The sequence below is a fragment of the Amphimedon queenslandica genome, unplaced genomic scaffold, assembly GCF_000090795.2.
Source record: "Amphimedon queenslandica unplaced genomic scaffold, v1.1 AMPQUscaffold_13063, whole genome shotgun sequence".
NCBI classification, from domain to species: domain Eukaryota; kingdom Metazoa; phylum Porifera; class Demospongiae; order Haplosclerida; family Niphatidae; genus Amphimedon; species Amphimedon queenslandica.
Window position 1 is genome coordinate 47,113 of NW_003546701.1, and position 16,432 is coordinate 63,544.

At 38.1% G+C, this 16,432-nt stretch overlaps 8 protein-coding genes across 9 annotated transcripts; 5 read left to right on the forward strand and 3 right to left on the reverse strand.

The window, feature by feature from the left end:
* Nucleotides 1-1,409: 1,409 nt before the first annotated feature.
* On the forward strand, nt 1,410-2,487 carry LOC109585431 (uncharacterized). The gene is made up of 6 exons (XM_020001514.1): nt 1,410-1,527; nt 1,572-1,622; nt 1,687-1,722; nt 1,778-1,843; nt 1,891-1,923; nt 1,973-2,487. The coding sequence occupies exons 1-6, from the start codon at nt 1,467-1,469 to the stop codon at nt 2,341-2,343; spliced, it is 618 nt and encodes a 205-aa protein (XP_019857073.1). The 5' UTR covers nt 1,410-1,466; the 3' UTR covers nt 2,344-2,487.
* An 858-nt stretch (nt 2,488-3,345) lies between these two features.
* Nucleotides 3,346-5,244, forward strand: LOC100633444 (protein XRP2-like). Its single transcript, XM_003389482.2, has 9 exons — nt 3,346-3,514; nt 3,581-3,689; nt 3,825-3,916; nt 3,964-4,136; nt 4,217-4,314; nt 4,553-4,672; nt 4,726-4,800; nt 4,844-4,940; nt 4,995-5,244. Exons 1-9 carry the CDS (start codon nt 3,414-3,416, stop codon nt 5,174-5,176), a joined length of 1,047 nt encoding a protein of 348 aa, XP_003389530.1. The 5' UTR covers nt 3,346-3,413; the 3' UTR covers nt 5,177-5,244.
* Nucleotides 5,245-5,258: 14 nt separating this feature from the next.
* On the forward strand, nt 5,259-8,164 carry LOC100632680 (uncharacterized). The gene is made up of 7 exons (XM_003389477.3): nt 5,259-5,972; nt 6,280-6,469; nt 6,528-6,602; nt 6,673-6,770; nt 6,978-7,191; nt 7,479-7,618; nt 7,684-8,164. The coding sequence occupies exons 1-7, from the start codon at nt 5,290-5,292 to the stop codon at nt 7,964-7,966; spliced, it is 1,683 nt and encodes a 560-aa protein (XP_003389525.2). The 5' UTR covers nt 5,259-5,289; the 3' UTR covers nt 7,967-8,164.
* On the reverse strand, nt 8,136-8,821 carry LOC105314199 (uncharacterized). Its single transcript, XM_011408228.2, has 2 exons — nt 8,673-8,821; nt 8,136-8,587 (listed from the first exon to the last, which is right to left on the reverse strand). The coding sequence occupies exons 1-2, from the start codon at nt 8,804-8,806 to the stop codon at nt 8,266-8,268; spliced, it is 456 nt and encodes a 151-aa protein (XP_011406530.1). The 5' UTR covers nt 8,807-8,821; the 3' UTR covers nt 8,136-8,265.
* A 56-nt stretch (nt 8,822-8,877) lies between these two features.
* LOC100632807 (methylthioribose-1-phosphate isomerase-like) lies at nt 8,878-10,156 on the forward strand. Its single transcript, XM_003389478.3, has 2 exons — nt 8,878-9,025; nt 9,149-10,156. Exons 1-2 carry the CDS (start codon nt 8,888-8,890, stop codon nt 10,067-10,069), a joined length of 1,059 nt encoding a protein of 352 aa, XP_003389526.1. The 5' UTR covers nt 8,878-8,887; the 3' UTR covers nt 10,070-10,156.
* Nucleotides 10,094-12,565, reverse strand: LOC105314200 (GDH/6PGL endoplasmic bifunctional protein-like). The gene has a single exon (XM_011408229.2). It carries the CDS (start codon nt 12,519-12,521, stop codon nt 10,125-10,127), a length of 2,397 nt encoding a protein of 798 aa, XP_011406531.1. The 5' UTR covers nt 12,522-12,565; the 3' UTR covers nt 10,094-10,124.
* LOC100631922 (uncharacterized) lies at nt 12,292-13,285 on the forward strand. Of its 2 annotated transcripts, none has more exons than XM_003389471.3 (4): nt 12,292-12,462; nt 12,579-12,774; nt 12,878-13,039; nt 13,084-13,285. In XM_003389471.3, the coding sequence occupies exons 2-4, from the start codon at nt 12,611-12,613 to the stop codon at nt 13,163-13,165; spliced, it is 408 nt and encodes a 135-aa protein (XP_003389519.1). In that variant the 5' UTR covers nt 12,292-12,462; nt 12,579-12,610; the 3' UTR covers nt 13,166-13,285. The 2 variants fall into 2 exon arrangements, with proteins under 2 accessions (XP_003389519.1, XP_019857067.1); XM_020001508.1 differs by having other exon boundaries at nt 12,382-12,457; nt 12,577-12,774; nt 13,084-13,271.
* Nucleotides 13,185-16,386, reverse strand: LOC105314196 (uncharacterized). The gene is made up of 6 exons (XM_020001506.1): nt 16,181-16,386; nt 15,834-16,079; nt 14,763-15,719; nt 14,551-14,706; nt 13,351-14,490; nt 13,185-13,284 (listed from the first exon to the last, which is right to left on the reverse strand). Exons 1-6 carry the CDS (start codon nt 16,218-16,220, stop codon nt 13,265-13,267), a joined length of 2,559 nt encoding a protein of 852 aa, XP_019857065.1. The 5' UTR covers nt 16,221-16,386; the 3' UTR covers nt 13,185-13,264.
* Nucleotides 16,387-16,432: the final 46 nt, after the last annotated feature.

The window sequence follows — 16,432 nt, forward strand, 5'->3', positions numbered from 1 at the left end:
TAGATACCGATATGTCTATGTCACCAAGTACCGTCATGTTAGGCAACATGTCTAGATGCACTAGGATCACCTGCAGGTATTCCTGGCTATCCTTCAGGTATCTCTCTGGCTATACTCGCCGTACAAGGTACACTCGCAAGCGTCTCTGTCTTTAAAGTCCTGATGAGATACAGTCATCGTAAAGAACATTAATTAACTGTAGTTGCTACTGTAGTATCTTTTTTTGCTGCATAAAGTTTTCTTAGTTATTTTTGTCAGGCCTTTATTTTTTGATCATTAAAACAGTCAGTGTTTTATACTAGTTGAGATGAAATGAAAAAATACTTTAGCACACCAATAATTGCTAACACCATTTGCTAATAGTAGGTGTAGCTTTGGTCAACAATTAAACTGCATGCCCACTCTTTATTAGATTCAGTTTAAACTTTTTTACGTAACATAAAGACATGGGCATATTAAAAGATCATCTTTAGTGTTGGTACATGTACATGGTCTTGGTTGTAACTCAATTGGAATTGTGCTGAGCTTGTATTAGAGCATTTTTATGAAAAGATTTCTTAATTTCTATCACAGCTAGATCTATGAACTATAACTAAAATAGATATTAACTGAGTAGAGGAAATGAGAAGCTAAAATTAATGATTGAACAGTAATGAATTAGACAGAAAATATGATCAATAGTAATTTGTTGGAAACCATTGTAATCATTATAATGATGACTCTATCATTCAGCCTATAGGTACTAATAGTGGGTCCAGTTATTGAATGTGATTGCTATTGTGTCAAAGTCTCTATTATTGGCTTGTACTAGAAGCAGTTGGTTTTTGAGAGAGTGCATGTAGTGTAAGATAGTGTTGGTGTTAAATCAATCTCTTATATTCTATTTACTGTACTGTATATTCTTGTTACTGACTGATATTATTTACATTCATGCTTTTAAATTTTTCCCAGAGCTGTCAGTACAGTTCAGGGGAAAAAGTATGGAATAAAATTTAATATAATACATGAAAAAAGGAAGAAAAATTGAGATATTCTATTTGGATAATGACATACAATATTTTTAGAACAACATGTTTACTGTTATTAATAAAAAAACTAAAAGTGACAAACAAACAAAAAATAACAATAAAAGTGAAGTCTACATAGCTCCTAAAGTGGAGGAGGTCCCAAAAGTTAAAACAAATTACCAAGAACCTCTCAACATGGCACATTATGACAGTGCAATGGTAGTAATACCAACAGTAAAAACAAAGTCAGGACAACACTTTCATCACAACAACATTCAGTTATACCTAATTACTGAAAGTGTAACTAGAAACAGTTGGTGTTTCATATTTATTTTTAAGTTGTCATAGTCCATACAATAACAATACATTATTGAACAGTTTCATGTTAACATTCTATAAATAAGTGATGACAGTAAACACTGGATAAGCCAGAGACACAGACTAGCTGTACACATAAACATGGTGAAAGGTGCTGGCATATTGCTCCTCTTGCTGTGTGCATCTTATGTTATTGGAGAAGGTAAATATGTAATAAGTATAATGATAGACTAGTTCTTATATTAGGGACCAAGGACAGCAATAACATAGAACAACAGGATAGTCACACAAAAGATGGTGAGACAACAAAGTGTATTATTTACAAGTACTGTATTCATTTATTCATGTACCTTTTATACAGAATCAGCTGCAGAAGATATGAGTTACTTCAAGGAAGGTAAGGCAGCTATCAATCAAATAAAAGTAGTTGTAATTTCTTTCTCTTCATTTAGATGATAGTGGAGAGCACGATGATGATACAACTAATGAAGAAACTGATGATCAAACTACAGATGAAGGTATGTATATAAGCAAATAAATTGTCCTATTATTACTTTCTAAACAGATTTAAGTGCTATTGACGAAGATGACACTGAAGGTATTATAATAATTATATGACATATTTAACATTTAGATTATTATAATAGAGAGTAACAGTGATGGCAATGATCATGAGCAAGAAAGTCAAGCAGCTTCTACATGCACCTACCAATGGGTCACATACACTGTAATAAAAAGCATTCCTGTCTATGGAAACATCACATACAGGCGCTGTGTTTACAGGAGAGAACCATACACTTGCATGATATACAAGAGGACTCGCTACAGGACGTATGCAAAATACTGCAACCCATGCACTGGGGTCTGCAGGAGGAGATACTACACTTACATTCATAAGCTCATGAGGTCAACGTGCTACAGGTCTGCCTGCAGGTACCCACGAAGACTATACCAATACAGATACGTCATAAGGTACCGATACCGAAGAGTGAGGCAAAGGAAATATCTTTGCGTCTGATCATGCAATAAGGAACTGGATCAGAAACTGTTTGTATATAGAACATAGTATTAGTAGGACTTGTTTTGTTAAATCTTAGACTCCTAGTTAGTTGTGTGATCATTTAGTTTTTAGTTTGATAAAATATTTTAAAAGCAAAATTAATTTTGTGCTCATTAATAGCAACAGCAGTATAATCATAAAGACACAGGCAAAAAACAATACAAAAAAGGGAGTACTTTTAAAGCAATTTTTTGGAAAAGGGTGTTTTCAGAAAATGGCATATTTTAAAATGACTATAACTCAAAAAATTGAAGTTGGAATCAGCTCAAACTTTCTACATAGCATAAGGGCATCAATATGCAACAGAAAATATAATAAAAATTGGGGTTGATTTTTGAGTCATTTTTTGGAAAAACCATGGGCTATAGTACAGGGTATTTTTCAGAAAATGGCATATTTTTAAAATGGATGTAATTAAAAAAACCAAAGTTGGAATTAGTTCAAACTTTCTATACAGCAAATAATGGAGAATATTTTTAGAAATTTAATATTATACCCTCTATCTTCTATTCATAAGTGGTCCAAAAGTTCTGTCCAAACCAAGTATTGTATGATTTTCAAAAAACTGATGTAATTGTGTTATCTAGAAGCTTTGAATGCATAAGGCAAATGGCAAGACATAGTAATTGATAGACCATAGCACACTTTAAAGGAGGAGTGTGTGCATTATGTATTGTCTATGATCATGACGTTGTTCAAGTTATGATGCATGATGTGGTCATGGATTCAATTATAAATTCATAATTAAAAGTACCTTGTTTTACTGCTGACAGCTTGAAAGCAAAGATATGCTGAAACTAGCCTAGCTATGAATGAGGTAAATAAAACATCATAGATTTATACCTGGAGTCCTGGACATGATACAATATGCATTGTCCTTTATTGTTGAATGTTAAGTCCTGGAATTAGTGCTGCTATGCATAATTGGCAAGTTAAAACACGTGGGTGTTCCTTTACCACACCCTTTTAAGGAGTGGTTTGTTACCTAGACAACTGAGACAACATTGAACATTCGCCATATATCGATCATGGGCTCTTGTTGTAGCTCATCCAGGACGAATAAAAAGACTGATGACGATGAAAATGGAGAAAGTAACAATGGACATATGGGAGTAGACTATTTTCAAAGGTAGAGCTTCATACACCCATGTATTTAATAATTAATGCACACTGTGACACCTTTTAATAATAATAGAGATGAAATTGATGTTAGTAAGTATGTGTGTCAAGAGCTTAGTAATGTCACTGTAGTCAAAGAGGCTGGAGAATTAAATGGTCAAGCATTTCATATTGAATCATGTGATGTAAGTTAGTTTCAATGTTGCGATTTGTTGTCAACTTGTCATTTTGACGCTGGTTTTGGAGATATTTCCAATATGAAATCCATAACTTTTCATCTTGTATGGTTGTACTGTTTTTAGCATGTAATTTCACCATAGAATTGTATCATATATCTATTGGATCATACTGCTGCTGTTACTATTGATCTTTGTAATGACTGTCAGATCTTTGTGGGCCCCTGCAAAGGAAGGTATGCTTATCTCTAGAGAATCTATATCTTTCATCTCTTTGATGTAGTGTATTTGTGAGAGAATCCAAGAGGTGTCATATCATGGCTTCTTGTCAACAATTTCGTGCTCGAGATACTGTCCAGTCCACCTTTCAGTTGCACTGTACCACACAACCTGTCATTGAGAATTGCTCTAGCATTAAGTTTTGCTGCTTTAGTGGTTTCTATCCTCAATTGAAAGGTTTAATATTTGTATGATTTTTGACTCTAACCTATATGCTTTTTGCTTTCTCTCTGCCTCTCTTTCTCTCTCTCCATTAGACCATCTGACAGTTGCTGGTTTAAGTCCACTCAATAACAATTGGTACTCAGTCCATGATTTCACTCCTCAGAGTGGAAACTGGGTCACTTTAAAACGAGTGAGTATTATTAAGAATGTCAATGAGGTTGTGCATGATACTCATGATAGCATCATTCCATCAGTAACCTGAGAAAGTCAAAACATTTTCTGATGCATATTTTTATGTTGTTCATCAGTTCATTACCATCAAAATTGTTTTTTAACTCGCTTCAAAAATTTGTTCAAAGATAGTACATAATATTTTTTTATTAAAAATAGCATTATATTTTTTGAAACATTAATATTGTATTATATAGGAAGAGAATTTGCCGTCTTTTGGATCGGATCAAGTTTCAAGCACATCATTTCAGTCAAACTGCAGCAGTAGAGTTGTACCCAGGACTCTGGGGATTAAATTTCAAGATGAATACACAAAAGTGAGTTACACCCCACATGATAGCCAATTGATACTGTCCTTTGTTTATTGCAGACTAGTGTAGTTGTATTCTTGGAAGACTCTGAGCATACAAGAGCATTAAAGTTTATAGAAAATGTCAAAGAAAAAGTATGCTGTTGATAACAAAGATGTTAAAGCTCCTTCCCTTTAGCTCTCACTTCTCATTACAAAAGACACAAAAATGAAAACAAATGGCCTGCAGCAATTCTTTTTAAACAATGCTGCTGCACCCCCTGATCTTAGAGATGGTACAACTGATCATTCATTTAATTGATAACATTATGATACCCATTTTTATGCAGGAATGCAGATTGAGTATTTACTGTTAGCCGGTGATCAATGCATTCAAATCTGCTCTCAAGCATTACAGGAAGACCCTATGAACACTACTTTGAATTCTTACTGCTCACCAAATGAGAGTCAAGCCTGGACAGATTATCAGAAGCTGTCTCATCTCATAGACAGTGGAATCATGAATAGCTGAATGAAAGAAAATCATTTTTAAAAATTTAATTATTATTATCTACTTAATAACTTCTTGTCAAAATTTAATAACTGATGACCACGCCTACTTAGAAACTCTCTCGAATCTCCATCATGAAGGTCCTCTTGTTCGTTTTATTTTCTTTCTTTGCCCCCTCTCTCTCAAGTCCCCTTACATGGAGGCTGGTATCTGACTCTGGACCCAAAGGCTTTGGGACCGCAATGGTGTACGACAACTCGAGCAACTCCCTCATCCTCTTTGGAAGCTTGACCGGCCCAAATGCCACCTCATCGGGTCCAGAAACCTGGCGCTATGACCTCAGCGATGGAACATGGAGCATCATACATGATGGAAGCGGCACAGTACCAGCCAACCGACGTTTTGCTTACTTTGGTCTAGTCAGAGTGAACGGGGTGAGCTTGTTTGTACTCAGCCACGGGCACCTGGGAGTGCTGGAGTATGATGACACGTGGGTCTTCTCCCTTGATGATTATACCTGGAGGACTCCATCTGTGACTGGAAATCCTCCAGGTACACGCTACGGCGGGCACTTTGGAGCTTGGGATAACGTTTTCTGGATGGGATCGGGTTTCACAAAGATCACCTCCATCCCATCACGTTACATTGACACGTTCAGACTGACGTTCACTGATACTAATACGGCAAGCTGGGAGACAGTCCACGATCAGCCTACTTCCGGTAATCAGTTTAATCCTCTTGTGCCTCACGGGAGGTGCCTCCAGGGATCTTCGGTCGTTGATGAAAACACTCTCGTCATGTTTGGCGGTTGCATGAGGTAATGTCAGTAAAATAACGTATGCAAAATGATTTTCTTTATTTGCTGGCTATTAAGGTTTTCTTTAATGAAGTACTTGTATGTATATAAAATGTTTTCTTTATTGTAAGACTTTTCTCATGCTACAAGCAATCTTGTGTACATGTGATGTCGAGAGACACTTTAACGTAAAAACTTTATGCAAAATTTAACTCAGACATTAAATGGACTTTGAACTGGCAAAATTAAAATTAAATTACTTATTAATTATTATCTTTGCTACAGTAATTGATACAGGACTATGTGTACATGTATATATTTTGTGTAGGGGTGGAAATGGTGGTGGTCCCTGTCCAGCTGAAGACGGGTGGGTATTTGACAATAGGGATAAAAAATGGACAGAGCTACCACGGTGTGCTACACCCCGTATATGGAGTGCTATGGCCCCATTGAGCAATGAAACTGGAAAGGCAGTCCTGTATGGAGGATCTGATACCTGGACTGATCAAGTTATTTCTGTAAGAGAAAGAGAGAGAGAGGTTCACAATTTATAATGTTATATGTACATGTATCCAGGACACTCCTTGGCCTGAAAATGAAGTCCTTGTTGTTGATACTGATAACAAAGATTGGACTAGATATCTTGTGAGGGTTAGTTACCATCAGTCATTGTAACGTGCTAATCATCAGTTTTAATTCATTGCTTATTGTCTGTCCTTAGGCTGAGTCCAATGTGTATCCTCAAAGACGTTATAGGCATGCAATGGCTGCTGGAAATAATGGAAGAGTTTACATGTTTGGAGGGAGTCTTATGTCAAAGTATGTTTTTTAAGAATAGTTTGTTTAAATGCATGGGCATTGGGTAGTATTCTATTATCTTGATGGGTGAGAGTCATTATACTGATTAGCATACCTTGGTCTCCATATCATCCACTAATTGATAGTGTGAAATGTAAGGAATTGAGTTAATTGGCAGATCAAGGTTTTGCTTTTTAGAAGGTATTAATTCATCTCTCTCTCTCTTAGTGATTCTCAGCTAAATGATTTATGGCTATTGGAAGGAGACGTATCACTGACAATGACAACAGGCTGTGACAGGGTTTGGTTTGCTTACACTCATCTTCACGGTCTCTTTATGATCATTGCTTTTGGGATCTTGTTTCCAACTGGTGCATTCATAGCTAGGTACTATCGCTGCAAGGGAAAGAAGATCTGGTTCATAGCTCATGTTACAGTCCAGGTATGACATGATAGAGACCATCATGTGAACTGCATGTTTAAAAATTCATTAAAATCCAATTTTGATTGGAACCAGCTCAAACTTTCTACACAACATAAGTGCATGTATATATTTGGAAAAAAATGGAGGATTCTCACTTAGCCATTTTTGGCAAAATTTGGTCTAAGATTTGTAACTATATACAGGGACTTTGGGTTGATTTTTGAGCAACTTTATAAATTCATAAAAATTAGCTATAATCTTTCCAAATCGGTGTATAACGTACATACTTGTATAATTACCTATAGATAACTGCAGTGGTATTCACCATTCCTGCCTTTGTCATGATATTTCCAACTGGTGCCAGTCTTGAGCCAACTCATCCTCATGCCATCATTGGGATCATACTAATGACAATCATGATTGTCCAGCCAATTAATGGAATACTGTGAGTATCCACACACTTTCTCTCACTCATGTACATGTACACACTTCTCTCTCTCTCTCTCTTAGTCGTCCACATATTAAAGAAGGTATTGAGAAGAGCAAGTATCGTATATGTTGGGAGTGGTTTCACAGGATTTGGGGTGCATCCACAATTATCCTCGGACTCATTCAAGTTACGCTTGGCGTCTTCCTCATAGTCCCTCCGATGGGCGTGTGGATTGTTTGGATACTCATGCTGTGTGGTTGGGTGGCTGCTTTTATTGTCCACGAGGTCATCAAGGTAGTGTGTATGTGCAAGGACAAAAATGATGCCGACGAGGAGTTTGAAATGAAGTCCAAGCATCCTTAATTGACACTAGTTCTCTCTTCCAGTGGCTCTTTACACTCTATGGTTATTATTTTGACTCATTGTTATAGTGTTCCTCCACTCACTGATCAATGTTATCCCTTTCTCTCTAGGCAGCTTTATTTCACCAGGATTTCATTATCAATTTTTAAAGATTTTAAATTTTATCTCAGTTTTATCTCAGTTTTCCTTCATTTTAAATTTTAAAACACTTATTTGCTAGATGCATAAACAAACAAACTCCTTATAATGAGATGCAACAATTAATGAAAAATATAGGATTAATTTTTGTTACATGATAATTAAATAAATGTAGCCTTCTTAAAATACCCTTTCACAATCACACTCACATTAACTGCTAGCCAATGACTCAGTATTGTCTCAGTGTATGCTGACAGGAAGTACAGGCTGGGTGCTTGGGATCGGTATGCTGTGAGATTGATCCAAAACGTCACAGTGATATTATTTGCTTTCTTTTGTATTATGACTTCATCGACTCCAGGGAAAGTCCCCATTATTAGTTTACGAATGTAAAGGTCCTGAAGTAATGGGGTTTGGTCCTTTTGTATGGAACCTCTTGACGGCCAACTGTGTGTTACGCCTAACGTGTATGCTTTCTTTCGTCTGAATGTAAAAAACAAAATTTTTACACAATAGTATTTTAGCCACACCCATATCATGCCCAGCCCCGCCCTTTAGCTAAAATTACCTTTCCTTGTTTCCAGGTTGTAGCATGAAAGAGGCTGTGTGGATTTTCCTGGTTCTCATTATTGTCCAGGGGGAACTAGAGACTCCAACATGCCTGACTAGGAAGACAGAACGACCCAAAGAGACAGCGGCCATTTTATTAAAGTAAGAATATACGAATCGGACCCGTGTGACGGAGAAGTCCAATAGATCATTCCGTATATTCTTCAATTCATTATGTCTCTACAGTCCATTGTCTTCGACAAAGAGGAAGGGAAACTCTCCATACTTAATCAGCTCCTGCTACCAGATGTATCGTTATATGAGGAAATAAATACTGTACAAGATGCATGGGATGCCATCAAAAACATGAAGGTTAGTGTGGGGGTTTTTTTTAGCTCCCCCCAATTTTCACCTCAATTTTCACACTTCGATAAATGCATGAGCTCCACCCATGTGTGTAATCAAATCCTCTTTTATTTTTATCTTTTTTACTAGACAAGAGGAGCACCAGCTATTGCTATAGTCGGTGCACTGAGTATTGCTGTTGAATTGAAGAAAAGGAATTTTCTTTCTCTCTCTGAACTTTCTTCTTTTGTGAACGAGTCCTTCAGCTACCTCCAGTCAGCTCGACCAACTGCAGTCAATATCACCGAAGCAGCTAAAAGGTTCTCGGAGATCACGCAAGGTCTAGTTGAGAGAATTAAAGATCCGAAAAAAGCTTGTGACATACTTTACAAAAACCTTTATGAAATGCTCCAAGAAGACATCAGTACTAATACTAGCATAGGACGGAATGGAGCAGAACACATACTAACTCAATACAGTGGAGGGGATGTGACTATACTCACTCATTGCAATACAGGATCATTAGCATGTGCAGGGTATGGTACAGCACTGGGTGTCATTAGGAGCCTACAAGAGAAAGGACGTCTCAAACAAGTATACTGTACAGAAACTAGACCATACAATCAAGGATCAAGACTAACAGCGTATGAGCTAGTCACTGAGGGTATCCCTGGTACACTCATCTGCGACTCAATGGCTGCTTGCCTCATGAAAGAGAGGCACGTGTCTGCTGTTGTCGTGGGTGCAGACAGAGTCGTTGCTAATGGAGACACTGCTAATAAGATAGGGACCTACCAATTGGCAGTGGTCGCCCGCTATCATGGGATACCATTCTATATAGCAGCACCTTTCACTACAATTGACTTTAGTATTTCGTCTGGGTCTGAGATAGTCATCGAAGAGCGAAAGAAAGAAGAGATGATTTGTTTTGCTGGCAAGAGGATTGCGCCCGAGGGGATCAATTGTTGGAATCCTGCTTTTGATGTGACACCAGGAGAACTGATCACTGGAGGCATTATAACTGAAAGAGGAGTCTTCACTCCTACTGAACTGATCAATCAGAAAAAATAATATTGATTTATCATAATAATTATTATTCATTTCATTAATTGTATATTACACATAATTACTTTTTACAAATGTTCCTGTCCATCCATATTTTCACAGTCCCTGGTTTAGCTTTTCTTAATAGCTGCACAAATGGTAATGATGAGTTGTGTTTGTCTTTGGATTCAATAACATGAGCCAAATGGCACTTGTCTTTACCAGTAATGATCATACCAATTCTTCTTGCCTTTACTAGCCTCTCCATAGATAATGTCACACGCTCTTTGACCTTTATTGGGTAGTCCAAGGGTAACTTAACAAATTTAACAGTCTCATTATTATCAAAAGGGGAAAATGAACTATTGACACTATCAGGAAAGAGAGAGGCTGTATGACCATCTTTGCCCACTCCTAGCAAAACGTAGTCAAAATAATTAATGGAAGCATACTCGTTAAGGACACTCTCTGATTTATGACAGACTGGGAAAAGTGGATGAATATTGACATATGGAACACCAACCTGTGCCAATAAAGTTTTAGACAATTGAAACAAGTTGCTGTCTCTTGATGTAATGGGTACGCATCTTTCATCGGTCTGCCATATTGAAGTATGCGTCCATGGAAAACTGTGCTTATAATCTACAACTAGGGATTGATAAACATCTGCTGGTGAGGATCCTCCTGGTAATGCAAGGTGGAAGCTATCTCGTGCTTGTACAGAGGTAATGGCTGTGTCTAGTATATCTTGGCTGATTTCACGAGCAAGTGATGATCTTGAGAATTTATAAAGAAAATGACCAAATATCTTCTCTTTTATTTTTTCTACTGTCTTATTACCACTTTTAAAGCTAATTCCATCCTTTTCAAAGCTCACCAAATTGTCTTGAGGATCACTGGAGTTAACAAACACAGTTAGTGTACTACCATTTAGTGTCAATCGAAGATTGTCAAGGAAGCTTTTATTGTATATCATCAAGTGTTCTCCTTTTCCCTCTTCATACTCTAGCAATAAAGAAGACCATATTCTCCATGATTCCAATACATTGCTCAGTGGTACAAATAAATCACTCTCTCCTCGAATCAAACTCCTTAAAACTGAAGCATATGTCTCCTTTAGTGCCATGCGTCCTAATGGTATTGTCTTCATGGAACTGCAACTTGTCCCATCTCCTTCATTATAGGTCCAGGTTTTGTCATTTGGTAGATTAAAGTTGTGATTAGAGGGCAAAGTAATGAAAGATGATCCATTGCTGTCTTGTATTGTGAAAACTATATCATCGCAATAGCCATTTTTCTTCCTCAAGGAAACATGCCGTGTCTTTTTAAAAACAACCTTGGCAATCGTCTCCCTCTTTCCTAGTTTCTTACCAGAAACCATAATGACAGGTATGTTAAACCATACCGGTGATTGGAGGTGAAGCACCACTATTGCAAGTGTTGGTGTGGTACTGATATTCACATGAGCATTTCCTCCTTTGTCGCTTTCCAGGTCATCTTGGTAACCGGAATACTGTCCAAACACAGCACTCTGGAGAAAGGGTGGGTATATTGATTTAAGTATATCAAATTTGGCAGCATTTAGATCAAACGGTCTATTAGAAGGAGAAGTTAAATTACTCAAATCAAGAGTTAACAGTGTTAATATCTCAGTGAGATGATTCTGTATCATATCACGAATCACGCCATACTGATCATAATAGTCTGTTCTACCTCTGACGTCAATACTTTCACTTGAAATTATTTCAATGTGATCAATGAGGCCTGCAGACGAATATAGCAATGGATTAGATCTACAAAACTCTACTATCTGAGATACTCCTGGTTTGTGAAGATAATGGTCTATGAGAAAAACTTCTTTGCTGTTGAGGTTACCAAGTATCGAGTCTGCTAGCTCTATGGCTGAGGAAAGGTCCTTGCCAAAAGGTTTCTCGATCGCAACTCTGAGCTTTGTATAAGAGGACATAGGGCGAGAGTAATTATGAATATAACGAGAGATGGAAGAGTACGCAAAAGGTGGAACAGAGAGGTAGAATATACGTGCCTCTTCAGCCAAACCCCTCTCATTTAACAGTGCCTCTATTTGTTGTTGAAGGCTGCCATAGCTCTCAGGATCATTCAATTGGACTGGAATGATGCTGTTAAATAGCTTGTCATTTAGCTCCCAGCATTGTCTGGTGCTGATATCCCACTCTTCAGGACATACCAGTTTTTCAAAGTAGCTGTACAGGAAGTCCTTTGTCTTCTCTGGGGGGTTCCTTGTACCAGCAAAAAGGAGGAGTGAAGAAAGAGGAGTTAGGTCTTGGTGGACCAGTTCTCTAAGTGAAGGCCATATTTTTCTCTTGGCGAGATCCCCATTGGCTCCAATCACTATTAAAGAGACTCCGTTAAGCTTTTGCTCAGTACTACTACTACTACAGGTATCCACCACAAGTAAAAGAAACAGAAACACCATCACAGGTCCCTTCATTGCGGCCATTTATTGATGAATAAAATTAAAATGATTTAATTTTTATTCATTTTCATGTTTTTCTAGCTCCCAAGGGACCAGCCCCACCCTCAACAGGAATGGATGATAGCTCTGCTTCTCCTGTCTTCCCCACTAAAGCGGATTTGGATGAGATACACTTACAATATGTAGTAGCTTTCATTGTAATCGTCATCCTAGTGGGGCTTGCTATGCTTCTGGTCTGCTTTGGACTTGGGTATATTTTCTGCTCCAGAAAAAAAAGGTAGATACTAAATAGATCTACTGAGTGCATCCACATTCAAATATAAAGCACCACTAGTACACAAGTGTAGTGTTAATTAAATTGACTGCTTGCTTATTTTTAGTTTTAATCCCTCAAAGCATCAACATTATATTGGTGCTGGGGATTCCAAAGAGCTCTCCTGTGGACAAGTCAAACTACGTGAATTTGCAGGTAGTAAACAAAATACTCACACTGCAGCTACCAATGGCAGCCATGGACCAACTGAGGAGCCACATGAACAGCAGTAAGCTACTCTAATAAGCTCATTGTCCTTTTATTGTTTATAAGGCCAAAGAAGCCATCTCCACCACAATATCAATATCCAATGCATTTACTGGATGAAGAGAACGAGGAGAGAGTTGAGTCATAGTAACTAATTATTTGCTTAATTAGTGTTGGTTTAAATTACAACTGTAACAATAATTTTTAATACACACAAAAAACGTAATTTTCTTGTTATGAATGATAATTAAGTCTTTTTGGATACACCTATTGAAATAATAAAAATAAAAAAATGTGAATTACAATGAGGATATTCTTAGTTATATATTATACCTGTTGCTTGTATCTTGCATTTGAATGTATCACTCCATGGTCCTTCACCAATAGCATTGGAGCATCTAACACGAAAGTAATAGGTTGCACCTCCCACTACACCAGAGTATGTGAAACTGTTTGCTGGTCCAGCATATATTTCTTCAAACTTGTATCCTTTATTGCACTGCCCTATGTTGACCCCATCATTATTATCAGGCTCTGTGGATATGTTTGTGCTACTACTGGAGCAGCTATTGCTCTGAGAGTTGGTTGCTGTCATTGCATTGCTCGGGGCTACATGGATCAGGTGTGATGCTTCCTCTGTTTCTGCACTGCCATTAGACATGCATTGTGGATCATCAGTCTCAGAGTCTGAGGGACTCTCTGGATCATCCTCAGTAGTTTTTGTTAGCAGAGCAGGCAGTTTTAGAAGAGCACCTGAAGCTCGAGCAGCTGCTGTGGATTGTGCTAGTTTCACAGACTGAGGCTTTAGGACTGGTTGCCCTTTAACCTGCTGCATTACTGGAGTGCTAGGGTTAGATCCTTCTGGTAAGACTTGTGAGTCCCCATTATTTGGTAGGAGTTGTTGCTGCTGCTTTAATATTGATACATTTTGATTACTACTAGATCTCATTGATAGCGGTATCAATGGTAGTCGTCCATTACTGGTCTGGGACATTGTATCACTGCTGCAATCTTGGTATCCACTGTCATGTGACGAGAGGCCTGGCGAATTTGATTTGACATTCAACAATCGTCGGTTGTGAAAGTTTTGAAGTTTCTCTCTCTTAAATTTTAATGGAACATCAGCAAAGCAGTGGAGGGAGAAACTTCGAGTCCTATCATCCGTCACTTCAAGGCTTTGATCAGGAACTTCCCATCTTATTGTAATGGACTTGGAATGTATTTTGGCTTCAGTTATGAGGAGTCTCTCAGGAAGTTGGAGTATTATTCCATGTTGATTTAAAACTTGCTGTAGTTTTGACGTTATCTCTTGTTTCGGACGCAGACCAAGTGGTATGAGCTGTATGCTATTCCTTGAGTCATCTCCAACATCAGGAAATAATGAGGTTTGCTTCAAAGTAGAATCCAACGCATTGTCGACATGCTTTCGAGCGAGTATAGCAGATATAGAATTGAGATCTAACAGTTTTGTAACTAAATGTAAAGATTTAATAAATTATAATTTTAATTTTGTTGATGTTAAATCATTAGTACCTTCTTCCTTTGCTGCTATTGCTCTTGATCTAGCTGATGCTAGTTCTAGTCTTTGTTCCTCAAGTATCATCTCCTGCACTTCTACTTGTCTGTCAAGAAGACAAAGCAATGTTGCTTCACGATGCTCTAAGGCAGCCATTGTCTCCTTCCTTGTTTCTATATAAAACACAACTTTATGATCACATTTCTTTTACACATGAGTGCATTCATACCTGCAAAGTGTTTCTCTAGTTTTTCTTGTGCTTCCATTGCTTTGTTTCTAATGTCTTCCTTTAAATTCGATTGTGTTTGGGCTACCTGTGACAGTCTCTCTTCCATCTTATTAATCTCAGTCAGTTTCATTGACAGTGTGTTCCTATAGGCTGAGGCAGAATTGTTCAGCAACTGATAGTTATGGAACTTGTGCTCTCCATAAAATTTACATAGAACACACATGGGCAGGTGCTCCGTTTCGCAGTACAACACGCAACTCTGTCCTGGATGCTTTTTGCACGTTGGTTGAGGTTTCGGTTTAAGACTAATGGGAATTGGTTTGTGTCTAGCTCGTACCTTTGATCCTGTGTGCTGCTGTTTATTGCATGCCTCACAATATGATGCAGAGCATTCACTGCAGTACTTCACAGCAAGGTTTCGCTCACATTCAGCACAACGGTCACTCTGAGAGCTACCAATTGTAGTAATGAACTCTTTGCTCTCAATAAGATCTAAAATTGCTTCGTTCCTTACAAAATCCTCAACTCTGCTCTGAGGCTCAACTGGAGTCTTAATGAAGCAGTATCCACATTTTAGAGATGGTGGATCAAATTTGAGAGCTTGCTCAATACAACTGCTGCAGAACGTGTGTCCACAGAGCAAGAGGTAAGGAACGTGGACAATGCTCCTATACTTTGAGTTGCATGTTGGGCAAGCAGTCACAGGTCCTTGAGGCTCATCATCACTTTTATTAATCCTCATTAGGTAGGAGGTTCCTTCATTGTTGTCTAAACTGCTTTGCTCGCAAGGCTGAAGATCAGGTGGCTGATGATGACTTGTGGTCCTGCTAGCAAAGTTTGATCTGAATGAAGTTACTAGATCTCTTGGTGTGAATGGGTCGACTCTAGTTGGTTGGAAGTTATCCTTGAGTCTTCCATCAGGTCTTCCATATCCTCTTGAGCCTCCTCGAGACTGACCTGGAGTGAAAATATTCGTGATAATTAAATACAATGCTATGACTTAGACAAAACAAAGAATATATAAACATAGCTTCAAGCAATGCAAATTCCCACACACATTATTTTATGCACCTTGATTAAGACCAACTTTCCCACTGTAGCGAGACATTTGACTCATCGGTCTCTTGGACCTTTGGCTGTCAGGACGAGAATGGCCTCCCCCTCCATTTCTGGCAATCAATGAGCCACTGTTACCAGACTCCTGTCTGCCATAGTTAGTCGATTGTGACGAGTCTCCAAAGGTCTGACTATTGTTGAGTGAGTTGCTTTGGTGTGATGGTTGATGTCTCCTCTGTCCCTGCTCACTCTCACCAGGAACTATTGAAATATAATATACAGTACACCACACAATATGTAATTAGAGTAGGTACTGAATTACTTTGATTCTACAAGTCATGTACTGTAGTGTAGTAACTTACCAACTCTCTTTGGAGTCACTTTGGATGACTTCCCACCCATTTGATGTGATCTTTCCTAGTTAGAGCCCGAGGCCAGTTCTCTTCTGTCCTGCGTAGCTCTCCAACTCACTGTAGGTCCAGTCGGCTACCATGGATACCTGGGAAAAATAAAACATGACTTGCATGCAGTGAATATCATTGAGAATATTGTTTAAAATTTAACGCCCACTCAAAAAGGTGGGGCTCAAAAAAAAATAAGAAGGCGTGGTCAAC